This window comes from Glossina fuscipes, unplaced genomic scaffold, assembly GCF_014805625.2.
Source record: "Glossina fuscipes isolate IAEA_lab_2018 unplaced genomic scaffold, Yale_Gfus_2 61594, whole genome shotgun sequence".
In the NCBI taxonomy this organism is placed as follows: Eukaryota; Metazoa; Arthropoda; class Insecta; order Diptera; family Glossinidae; genus Glossina; species Glossina fuscipes.
In genome coordinates this window covers 210,209-223,615 of record NW_024003803.1, presented here as the reverse complement: position 1 = coordinate 223,615, position 13,407 = coordinate 210,209, and the positions used below count along the sequence as shown (strand labels likewise).

The window sequence follows — 13,407 nt, the reverse complement described above, 5'->3', positions numbered from 1 at the left end:
AAAAACAGCATTGTATAAATTAAAGATGACAAACAATAAGAAAAAAAAGAATTGCATCAAGGAAAGAAAATCAAGCAAGTGTTTAAATACAGCTCCAAACATAGTCTTGTCTATAGCGCATTAGCTGTCGATTATACAGGACGTCATCAGATTGAAGCCCTTGAAGACTTTACTCAAATGGGTTACGGTGATGTTGTGGCTGTACTAGAATGTTAGTAACACATCAACTATTATTATTATTTTAATTTTAGACTAATGAAATAAATAATTAGACTAAAACAATACATTGAGCACTAGCAACACAGGCTATCGGCTCTAATTTAAATAAATGTATATTAGATAATAAGCTTAGTAGTATTAATAAAGTAATATATAGAATTGATATTCTGTTCTGAAGCTGATTGTAGAATGTTCAAAGGGTTGATCGTTCCAAATGCAATACTTCTAGCCAAGGCAAAGTTGAGGCAGTCGCAGAGAATGTGCTTTATAGTTGGAGTTTGTCCACAAATGCAGATTGGGGAGGAGGACTTCTTCAGGATCCATTGGTGAGTTGCAATTGTATGACCAAGGCGAATTCTCGAAAATGTTTGGATCTTGGTTTTCTCAACATTTGTTGGATATAAAGGTGGAGTTAATCGAAGGTTAATGGAAGAGTAGTGTTGATGATGGTATTGTAAATTTCCTTCTGCAATTTTCTCTTTAACTTTTCTTCCAATGTATCTTTGAAGATCCAACATTTCCATGACATCATCCATAATTAGAGGAGCAGACGCAGCATACTTTGCTGCTCGATCAGCCTGCTCATTTCCCAGTGAACCGATGTGACTTGGTACCCATAACATTTTAATTTTTCCGTCGGGTGTAGTAATTATATTCCTTAATTTGTTGATGGTGCTCCATCTCGAAGTCGAAGGGTTCCGAATAGCTTGTCATACAGAAAAACTGTCGGTAACAATGACGGTTTTGAGTTTGTTTTTATGGGCAAAGTTCGTAGCGTGAAGGATAGCACTGGCTTTGGTTGTGAAAGTTGAAGTACTTTCGTGAAATATGTGATTGAAAAGATCCTGTACTGTAGCAGCTACCACGGCACAAGCAGGAGGCAGACCAGAAGATTTTGAGCCGTCTGTGTACAAAAGATTCCAACCAGTACTCTCCAATACTTAGGTTTTTTCAACCATTAGATTCCTGAAGACGTAGTTTGGAGTATCTTCTTTCTTGTGCATAGACAGTGAGATTTCGAAAGAGCACTCTTCCAAAATCCATGGAGGCTTAACACCAAAAGAGCGGAAAATTTTTAAGGGAATGTTTAATTTCTTTGCGACGTACAAACAATGGTCAATTGCAGATGGTGACTTGGGAATTTTCTTCGCAATAATAATCTTTCTCACGTCATCATCGAGAATAGATTTGTTTGAATTAAGAAGCTTGGGGACTATTTTAAGTTGGGAGACCAGTTTCAATTATAATATTATTTATGGGCGTCGTCCGAAAAGCATAACAACTTGCTCTGACGGCTTGGTGATAGACCGGTTTAAGGATGTTGATATTAGATTTGCAGCTATTGCCATAAGTTATCAAAGCATAGTCAATCTTGCTTAACACAAGCAATAGTGTTAATATGTGCATGGCTTCTCCAAGCAACGTACTGTATGAAATTTACTCTTGTTAAAAGGGATTTTTTAACCGAAGACAGTGTGCTTTCCAACGATAATTGTTGGAAAACCTGACGCCGAGAACATCGAGCGTCTGCACATTTAGTACTAGTAAGTCGTTAATATGCATTAGTAGGTTTCCTGCATCGCATATCTGCTTTCGACAAATGTGCATTTTTTAGATTTTTGTATGGAAACTTTAGCTCCTGACGAGTTTGCCCATGTGGAGATCTCACGTGCAATAGATTCGAGGATGTTGATTGCCTTCGTGCCATCTTTTTCTTTTGTAAAAATGTATACATCGTCCGCGTACAAACAATGTTCCACTCTTGGTACACGGCAAAGGATTTTGCTAATTTCGTTGAAGGCGATCTGGAAAAGCGTGACAAAGAGAGGAGATCCTTGCGGAATGCCATTCTTTAGCGGAAAGGAATCAGAAAGATGATTGTTGATTCTAACTTTGAACCGCCGATGCGACATGAATGATTTGATATAGTTGAAGAATTTGGGTCCAACATTCCATGATTTCAAGAGTCTTAAGATAACATGAAGACCAACTCTGTCAAATGCTTTTTCGAAATCAATTGAGAGAATTGTTACATGATTCCGTTCGGAAATTGCTTTGCTCGTGAAAAAATCAATATGTAGAAGAACGTCTATGCACCCTCTACCCCGCTTGAAACCAACTTGTTGCTTTGTTATCAGGTTCTTGGACTCAAGAAACCAAGATAATCTAGATGCCATAATCTTTTCCAATACCTTTGAGAGGCAAGATAAAAGAGAGATGGGCGATAGTCCGATGCGATGGCGGCATTTTTTGACTTTGGAATTGGAACAACTATTGCCAGTTTCCACATGTAGGGTATATGGCCAGTCAAAAATACCGTATTATATAGGTCCAGTAATTTCTTTTTACTTGAATTAAACAGCGCACTGATAATTTGGTACGAGATGCGGTCTAGACCAGGTGTCCTGCCCTTCGATTTGGAGAGGCAACTTCCAAGTTCTAAGGTAGATAATTTTTCGGGAAGGTGGCACATCTGTCAATACAATTTGAAAGAGAAATTGGAGTCCTTTTATTTTCGAGGAAAGAACTAGAAAAGCTGCTGTCAGAGGAGTATTCGCATCACATTTGTCCAAAGTAATTACAAATATCGTGTGCGTCAGTTGAAGTTCCATTGGGAGTGCAGATGGCAGGGATTTCGTTCAGATTTGAAGCCCTATTAAGTCTGTTGATTTTGTTCCAGATAATTTTCATTGATGTATTTCTGTGAATTCCTCTCGAAAAAAGTTCGCAACTAAGTGCGTTTGATTTTCGTAATTCCTTCCTGAATAGAGCATTGGCCTTTTTGTATAGTAACAAGAGATCATGATCAGGAAATCTCTTAAAGCGGTGCCATAGATTCACTTTATATTTCCTCAAAAACAAATGCGTGTTGTTCGACCAAGGAAGCCTAGTTCGTTTGCAAAAGCTGTTGGATTGTGGAATAGAGAAATGAGCAGCCGTGCGAATCGCTTTAGACATAATAGCAGCATCATGGTGGCAGTTCCCGTTAAATGGCTTTGAATTTAAAAATGACTCCACCTGTTTGGAGTAGTTGATCCAATCTGCTTTATCTAGGAGGAATTTGGCCTGTTTTACTGGAGTAACAGTGGACGTTGAAAGTTTAAGATCGATTATGATTGGAAAGTGATCGCTATTATGTAGATCATCAAAAATAGACTAGGATACCAAAGGAAGAAGTGAGGGAGAGCAACATGTTAAATCAATATGTGAAAAAGTGTGTTGAATTGAAAAGTGCGTCGGTTTTCCATCATTTAATATGCAGAAATTGCTTTGAATGAAGGCCTTTTCTAAAAAAGTACCGCGAGTGTTGTTCACTGTTGAGCCCCAGATGGTATACCAACTATTAAAGTCGCCGCATATTATTAATGGGGGGGGGAGAATACGGAGAATAAATTGTAGAGTTCTTGCTGAGAAAACGATTGCGAAGGTGGAATATAGAGCGAAAGCACTGTAAATTTTATATTTAACATTATAGGTATGGCTACGGCTTGTATGTTTGAGCTAAAATTTATGAGTTTGTGAGGTATATTTGATTTTATAAAAACACCAACTACTTGTTTGGAATATCAATTTTGATCAGCATTCGTGAAGTATCCAGTATATGGTTTAGGTGGAGTAGGATTAAAAGAGCTTCTACAATGAGTTTCTTGAAGCGATAAAAAGGTTGGATTAAAATCACTTATGAGTGTACGGACTTCATCAAAATTATTAATAAGTCCCTTAATGTTGCATTGTAGAATTTTAAAAACTTTATGTAATTGTAATGACATAGAAGCAGAGTGGAAGGAGGGTTAGGTTGCCATGTCAGCGTCTCCGTCGAGAAGGTCGCTATAGGAATTTTTCGTGAGTGATTTATTCTTACCAGCAGAATAATCTGTACTTAGGTGGTTTGGTACATTCGAAGCGCAACGAGTGGGCGCACGTGAATAATTTGAAATTGAAGGTTGATTAATGGATGAAAGAATGGATTCATTACCACTTGTGATTTTTTGAGTAAAGTTGAGAGCTGGAGATTCTGGAGAGTTTAGTATATTGGATTTTAGCATATATGTTGTCGTTTGAATTTTTTCAATATTTGGTGTTGCTTCGGTTTTTTCAATATTATCTTCGGGTGATGTAGCTGGATTCGCAATATAATTTTTGGTTAAGGGGCGAATAAATTTTTCTTTGGAGGGAGTTGGAGTTAAAGGCTTAGTAGGCTTGTTTTGCAAGGCACCAGCAGTGTAGGTATTACTTTTGCCAATTCCTTGGACTACAGATTGATTTCTTTCGCGGTATGTACGTCGCGCTTCGCTCATGCTACAGTAATTTTCTGTTTTGATTTTTAGTATTTCACGCATCTGTACAAAACGTGGGCATTGTTTGTCTAAAGCTGAGTGTTGATCATTGCAATTTCTACAGAAACTACGGGTACAGCTTTCAGCATGTGGAGGATGACCACAGTTAGCACAAGATGCAGCACTAGTGCATCTTGTTGCCGTATGACCCAGGCGTTGGCAATTTTTACACCTCATAGGATTTGGAATGTATAGTTCTACTTTACATTTATACCACGCCACATCAACTGTTCGCGGTAATCGATAGCGATCAAAAGTTAAAATAATCCTTCCTGTAGGAGAGCGTGTTTTTCCGTCATCATTCAGTTTGGTTAATTTATATACTTCAGTCACTCCTTGATTGCACATTTCGCGAAACAATTTCATCTTCCGGCACATGCTTTAAGCAAGGGGCATAAATTACGCCTCTAACTGAGTTCAGTTTCTCATGCAGTTTAACGGAAATAGCACATAGATTAGCTAAAGATTTGGACTTTATGAGCTTTTTGGTTGCGCGCGGGTTCCCAGCGAGGACCAGTAAATTCCCATCGCATAGAATCGAGATGGAGTCGATGTATGTTGTAATGCTATCTAGAGCTTTTTTTATAGCAAAAGGGCTAATTTGGGATATTGTTAGTCTAGCATCGGTTGAAGAAATAACAATATATTTTTTGTCCATAGGAGTGATGTCACTAATTGGCAACACCGGAATGTCGGAATTTTTAATTTTTTTTCTTTGGGGGGATGTGTCAGCTAATAGATAAAATCTATTCGAGCGGCCCCGGGGCCATTATGCCTTATTGTTGTCTATTGTTTATTATTTGTGAAATAACTACTCACTTGAAAAGGTTTGGGAAACTACTGAAGATAATGTCAAATGTTTTGATTTTAATTTTTTTTTTTTTTTTGTATTTAAAGGAAACACGTACGGTATCCGCGATGATAAGTTTCAGCAATAAACACACAAAAGTTCAAGTATAACGCAATAAAGAAATTAAATAAAAGAATAAATTGCAAAAAATTTTTCACAACGAGAAAAATATGACCACAAGGCTTGAACAGAGTTGCCGTTCTGAACACATCCACTAAATCACATTGGTTTTAAGAAACTCAAAGATGTCAAAAGAAGCTAAAAATCTTATAAAAAGTTGAATTAACAGTCTAAGTACACAGCAGAACAAGCGCCAGAAAATTTCTGTCGGAAAACTGGACGATCTTTGTCAGCTCAAGAGAGTTGCAACGAACTGTTTACTAAAAGGATTACACTGTAATACATGCCTGGTATACTTTCATGATATTATTAGCATAGACAACAATTTCAAGGAACATCCAAAAAATATGGAAGATGTTTTTCTCCGATTACGAGGAGCAGCTTTAAAACTATACTTAGAACAAAGTATTTTCTTCGGGAAAGTAGTAAAGGCCGCAAAGTTTCAACTGACGGGGTGCAAACTCGTGCCTGACATAAGGTAAATAGCACGGCAAATCAGCTTTAGCCTTTTGACAGCAAGGTACTAATCAGCCTTGGGTTGAGCTCGCTGAGTTTCACGTTTGACGCTAATAAAAACAAAAATAGAACAGGGATTTTTTTACTCTGCTCCGACGATGATGCTCGTTTGTGATTCTGCAATCAACGTCGATCACACTGTGCGAAAGTGATAGGAAAAGAATAGGAAAGTGAAAAGGAGCGAGATCATTCCAGGTGATAATAGTTACCGCTGACGGCGGTAAATTCAGTTTACTACGTCAATCGAGGAGAGTGTTCCAATTGCGCTACAGCAAAGCGGGGAAACGGGTACAAGCGAAGGTGGTGACCCTTTTTCGTAAACAAATTTCTTGTCATGTACACACTAGCGACGTCTGAGCGCACTCGCACAATAATAGGTATTAAAATACCACATTACAAGTTGCGAGATACACTCTCGCTTTCAAGTGAGTCCATTCAAGTGAAAGCTGAATGGCTCACGTTTTGCGTGGCTATGACCAACGTTGGTTATAAGAAAAAACGGCTGTAAAACGGAAACACAATAACATCCACAGCAGATCGGCTTACTTACGGATAGCCAAACTAAAACGAAAAATTTTAAATGTGTAGATTTTAAATGGAAAAAAAAACTAATATTGGACTATACAATGATTTCTTTGTAAAACGGTTTGCAACAAAGTTTTTTTTTAGAATGTAACAACTTTACTCTGGCGGTTTTATTGCTCAAGTATCATGAAATTCATACTTATATTTGTCCGTCATCATTGCTGTCGCTTTGTATCGAATTTCGTACTTTAAAGCAAAAATGACAGCAGAATTCCCCAATCACAATCTCGTGTTAAAACGGGATAGTTACTTAATGAAAATCGCGAGTTGAAGCGTCAAAAAGAAGAATACATACCTCTTTCCACGGTATAAACAAAAAGAATATATTGGCAAAACGGGAAAAATTTAATATACATTATTAATATATAATTTTAATATAACAGTTAATATATAATTTTAAATGTGCGTTGATCATAGAAGGGGTTACCAAAGATGCAGCCAGGAGCTAGTAATTTATTATTTGCCCGGTGTCAAAAATTATCCACATATTAAAATAATAAATTAAGTTCGACATATCAAAAGCAAATTGAAAATTTATGGGAAGAATTGTCTGCAAATTTAAACGGTATGACTGAGCTTACCGGAAGTTCATAGAAATGGAAAGAAGTAAGCATATATGAATATAGAGAACAGTATTTATTTAAAATAATGTTAATTTTATTTACGGTCTTTAAATCATTGGAAGCATCAACTTATATGCAGAGGTCGTTTGCATTTAAACTTTTTTCCCCCATTTTTAAGTCTTTTTGACGTGAACATTTCGAAATGTTTACTTTTTTTAAACGAAATATTTTTAAGTGATGTTTTTTTAAAGACTTTTATAATGAAATAATTATTTTATATTATATACATCACAAGTTTATATAATTATTTCTAATCCTTTTTCCGTGGTAGATCCGTCCACAGAATAATTTGATTCCGAGTTCATCTCAACATTCCTCCTTCCGTAAGAATACTGTGCAGAATGCAAAAATTATGTACGCTGCATCTTCGTGGTTATAATCTAAAAGTCTGCCCTTGAATAAGTGCCTGAGCTTCACTTTTCTTCGCAATTTCTTTGAAGTTTTAATAAATTTTGTCCTTGCACTGTTGCACTACCCTCTCTTACTATAATAACGAACTGTGACCTACCGAAAAGTACGTTACCATGTCATGTCTCCATACGTATACTTCAGAATACCAAGAATCATAAAAAGATAAGACCGGCTTTTCAGCTATTTGGCAGAAACATATGATTTGTGATCCGTCGGTGATTGAGAGTGGGAAAAGGATGAAGTTTTCACTTGTTTATAGGTAAGATAAGTTAGATGAAATTAATCACGTGCACTTACTTTATAACCGTGCTTTTATTTACGTTTGTTGTTGATTGAATCATGTTGGTTGCTTGTACACAAACAAACGTCGAGGTTGTCCCTTATTCTCCCTATATATTTATCGAATATGAAAAGACGAAAAGTCATACTTAATACAAAGGCAAATAACTTTCTAGTTCCGTCGCTGAAGCGAAAGTAAGTTAATAAAAATTTGTATATTCATTATCTAGATAAAGATAAGTAAATAAGGAGACTTATAAGTAATAGACTATTTTGAAAACGGTTGTTTTAAAACAAACTTTACCGTTATTTCAAGTTTTTATTTTTTAAGTTATCATATTATCATCTTTTATTAATCAGGACAGTTCGCCATCTTTTCTGCCAAATTTTCAATTGTCCTCTTATGCAAATCAAGAGTTCTCTCTCCCGCTCTCTCGTGACACGAAATACGATTCAAAGTGCTCCTTGATAAACTAGCAGTTTAATGGTTGATGATGAGGTTTGTTTTACGGAAAGCCGCCGATCGGAACGCTTTATGTTGTCATAAAGAAAATACCGGCATGAAGTGACAAATTGATGGACCAATTTCCCATAGATTCCCAGGATAAGGCCCCATTAGATTATGCCGTAGAGAAAACTAATAATATCAGCATAAAGAACAATGCGATGAATATAAATTAAAAGCAAAGTTCAATATATTTCACTATATTTAAGAATTTTATAATTGTTCAGACTTTAAAACCTTCTCCTTCTTCTTATGTTATTCAGTGTTGATTTTGAATAGATGATCATTACATTTCGTGTGGTTAATCATCAGCCTGTTAGTAAAGAAAATAATATCACGCCTGAGTCCGCAATTGAGAAATCAAGGAACTTTAATTATTTATGGAAATAAAGATTGTAGGTAATGACTGTTCTTAAATCTATAGAAATGAAACCACGATCATTAAAATGAGATGGTCTGGAAGATGCAATTTTACATACAGTGTTATTGCCAAGAATACCCATGGGATTGGGCACCCGAGAAAGTGAAAACAAAATGTATCGGACCTGAGGGTATGAAGTAACGATCTGATTTCTAATATGTAGGGATCAATTTTACCTGAGGCAAATGATTGTAAAGCGGATAAGACAGACTTATTGCCTGGCATTATAAGGAGTTCCTTTTGAAGTTGAGTACTCGCTAAGCGCGTGGCTTCTAGGATCGCTGGACATTCAGCCGAAAATATGAGCTATATGAATGATTTGAGAAGTAGGCTTCTATATTAATAATTGAAAGCGCCGCTGCCTACAATATCGGTCTTAGATCCATCAGTAAAGATGAGTGAAAAATGTTTCCATTTGATATTGTCCAACTTCGGGTAACGGTGGTGTACCTCTGTCGGTGTAACTGTGGATTTTCTCACTGGTAGGAGCTTAATTACTAGTCGAAAATATTGAGAACCAAGAGCTATGTATATCAGTTCTTAGAAAGTTGAAATTACTAACTTCGTCAGGAAAAATTTTAAGAAAGAAATGTTTTCAAAAGATAGAATTTTAATAGATAAAAAATTGGAGTAAATGAAATCTTTCTTGTAGAGGCATAATATATATCACTTGTTCCAAGTTTTCAGAAGATCCTTCTTTGAGATGAAGGGGGAATAGGCGTATTCTAATTTTGGTCTGATTAAACCAAAATATAGTTTAATCACGCAAGAGGGATCAGAGTCCAAAGAAATACTACAAATGGATTTCAATACATCAATGAGTTGAAAACATTGTTTGGCAGTTTTGTCAATGTGAGCTGCAGGGGAAAGTTTCGAATGCAGGACAAAGCCTACAATGTTTAAAGTTTTAATAAACGGGATGGAAGAACCATAGATGGGCAGAAGAGTAACCATGGGGTCTCTGACAGTGCGCTAAAGATCTGAGATTGACATGTCACTGTTGACATTTTCACAAAATTGTTTCCAACCTTTACATTTTTCCAGCCTGAGAATATAGGTATATTCTTTTCTAATATCGGCGAAAAATTTGAAATTTACAACGAGCTTAAGTTTGGCGGCAACTCGATTGAATGCGATGTTCCACCAAGAATTACAGGGTAGGATTTTTTAGAAGACTTTCGGTTCAGAGCACCAGTGAATGACTTTTATCAAAAAAACAACCCGAAGAGTCATTGGTCTGGATGGTGTTTGAAATGTTAAGGATAATATTGTTAAGTAATGAAGATTTGATATACCTTGGAGCATGGATATGTGAGTGATAGCAAGTAATAAGACGCAAAAGACCCAATTTCGATTAGACTGTGGGAACGACCTATAGTGTCGTTAAGGGTCTTTCAGGTGCTCAGAGCACTTAGATTAGGTGAGAAGACACGGAACCAAAATGAGTAGGATCACCATTATTTAGTAAGACTAAATTGCTGCTTTCAAGAAAATCTTGAACTTGTCGTTAGGGTAGTCGCTTGAATTGAAGAAGTGCTTGAATGTAGTCGTTTGAACTGAAGAAGTGACTACCCCAACGAACATTGTGAGCATTAAAATCACCATATAATAATGCAGATATGTCAGATCTGAAAGAAAATAATTTATTAATTGCATGATCAGAAACATTACATTTAGGTGGAATATAAAACCTAAAGATCAGGACGGCAGTGTGAAGGGTGCCCCAAGATTCGATATGTGCACAATTTGCAAAATTAGCAGAGTAAGAGAATGAAAGATTATTAGATGTATGGACCGCCAAATCACTACCATGAGAGGGGTTAGAGATATGAAAAAATCTAACTGCGTTATAATTCTTAATAGAGAAAGAATCATGAGATTTAAGCAGGAGATGTAATTTGTTACGGACGCTATTGGTTGAAAGAGACTAGATGTACGAATCCGAAGGGGATCATTGGTTTATAATACTCATGTGAAGTTCACGAGATAATCCTGTTAATGGTAGAATTTGGTTTAAAGAGTGGCAGGAAATTATGTAATTTTTGAATATGATCAGAGATTTCATATAAGTTAGAGGAAGTATTAGAATCAGTGATCATTACGTGATCGGAAGAAATATTGCCTGTGATGGGTGGCGCAGTCTCGGGATTTGATGACTTCATATTGGAAGGAGAGATGGTGATTTCAGCAGTTACCACATTTTTGGTTGGAACTGAGACAATAGAATCAGTGATTGGTCGTTTTATTGTTGGTTGAGAAGTCAGAGGAAACAATTTAGAGAAACTTTCTAGAGAGAATGAAGAGCTATTATTTGCGTAAACGTAAGCATTTCGAAAGAAGACGTATACTTGCGGCTTCAAACGATCTGCTGCATCTTTTTTGGATTTAGTAATTTTTTGTAGGAAGGACAAGTTTTCGAATTAGATGAAGGGTCACCCTTACAATCGATACATTTTTTAGTTTGAGAACAAATTAGAGGTGCACTCATTGCTTTTGCTACAGGAGGGGCAGAATGGCCCTTGGCGTCAACACAGCTTATCAGTGTGCCCGAAACGCCAACATTTGCGGCATTGTAATGTCGGCTCGAGATATGGCTCAACAGGGAAGTTAATGCCTTCCAAACAGATGTGGGAAGGCAAGACGTTCCCGGAAAAACCTAAACGAACTGTGTTCAACGGCAAACGAGAGTTAGAGGAAAGGTCGAATTTATAGAAGCGCATGAGTTCTACAGAATTGCAGAGGTCAGGTAGGGGACTAAATTTGAGCAGATTCATGGATTTGTGTTTGAGTGCATTTTAAGTTCGATGAAATCAGAGGCGATTAAAGCGAGCTCACGGATTTCACAGAATTCGGACGGAATATACAAGTTATAGACGTTGTTAAGTGAAGTTTGACGGCCATAGAATTTGCCGTAGTCGCATCAGAAGGGATCAATTTGATTTTTTTGTTATTGACGAAAAAAATCTGTAGGTTATGGAAATCATGGTATAAATTTGAATAGAGTTCGATTATTGCCAGAAGAATTGTTTCTTGATTGAACAAACAAACAATGCTCATTTCTGGTGTGAGCATAAGCTCTGGTCCTGCGGATTTTAATATCCCTAATTTCGAGAGAGAAAGCATATTCCATGGGCAAAGCATATTTGGCAGGTTGAGTTTGTACATTTAAGAGATGATAAGCAGTGCAGTTATGAAATGGAATGGAGTCTGAGTGTGTAGTGACGTTTTTTGAGTGCGATGAGCTTCGCAGTGGGATGTAACGTTGTTCCTACTCCCAAAATGCGATGTTTTTTTTTTTCAGATGTTTCAGTTGTCTTTGTTATTTGGATATACAGGCAAACCTGTTTTTGTGCGGTAGATAGGGACCGCAGAAAAAAAACCGCACAAAAAAAAAAATATTCAAAAACTTCATAAATAGCTATAAGAAATAATTTTTCACAGCATATTAAAGAAAATTTTTTTTATGCGGTAGAAAGGGACCGCATAAAAAAAGTCTCACTTAGAAAATATGTCAAAGCTTTACGAAATAGCAAGAAAGTGCTTTTCAAACAAAATAAATAATTAAATTACACATTGAAACATTTAAAAAAATTTTAATTTCTAATTTTAACAAGGAGAAATTTTCAAAATGTACATAATTCAATATGTACTACTCGTCGTAGTTCAAAACGCGCATATTTTTGCGATGAACTGGTTCGTAATCGCTTTCGTCACTTAAAGATACTACAGTTGATTTATTTTTTGTTAACATGTAGTCGGTGATAAGTTTTTGCGACGACGGTCGTTTGGTCACCTGTTTGTAAACGTCGCGATAGCCAGATATACACAATCGAAGCTCTTTTTGGAATTTCAAACTTCTTTGAGAATTGTTATCTATTTTATGAAAATGCTTTTCCAGTTTGCTGCAAAGCTGGATCCCTGCATATATTTTATCCGCTGTAATAGATTACGGTTCTTCTTGTCCGTCTTCATGATCTGTTAAGTTATTGATAATGTCACTATCATTTACGGTTTCGTCCTCAATCATTTCAATAAGATCATTTTCGCTGAAAGAGTCAAAACCTTCTCCGCAGATTTGATGTGCTAGCGCAATGATATCTGATGATAAAAGTGGACGTGTTGTCGGTTACATTTCTATTAATGACACATTCAGGCCAGACCGCTTTCCAGCACGAATTTAAAATGGCTGTTGCAATGTGTATATACACACTGATAGCCAAAAAAGTGATGCCAACACAGTTCAGATTGACCTAACCTCACGGCGAAATTCAATGTGTCGATATTCATATACCGCACAAAAAAAAAAATCGCACAAAAAGAATCGCACAAAAAAAAGATTCGCACAAAAAAAAGCGCATAAAAAAAGACCGCACAAAAACAGGTTTGACTGTAATGCACTTTTTGTGCCAGCTTCGTTGTACAAGCACTTGTTTGTTTTGTTTTTGATTTTCCTTTTGAAATGATTTCGTATTGAATTTTAAATTTCAATTATCGATGAGTTATTAAGGTGTAATTTTGGCCCACTTTTTAACACAATTATT

At 36.4% G+C, this 13,407-nt stretch overlaps 1 protein-coding gene across 2 annotated transcripts in view; it reads left to right on the top strand.

The window, feature by feature from the left end:
- The window catches only part of LOC119643744, a 128,769-nt gene that overhangs the window by 9,269 nt on the left and 106,093 nt on the right, over positions 1–13,407 (top strand). The window contains exon 1 of one of the 2 annotated variants that reach the window (XM_038043204.1): positions 5,635–7,233. The exons of the other annotated variant lie outside the window; for it this stretch is intronic. Coding sequence (XP_037899132.1) covers positions 7,224–7,233 — 10 coding nt within the window. The 5' untranslated portion in view covers positions 5,635–7,223. Of the gene's footprint in view, positions 1–5,634; positions 7,234–13,407 lie in introns of those variants that run through there. 2 annotated transcript variants of the gene reach the window in all.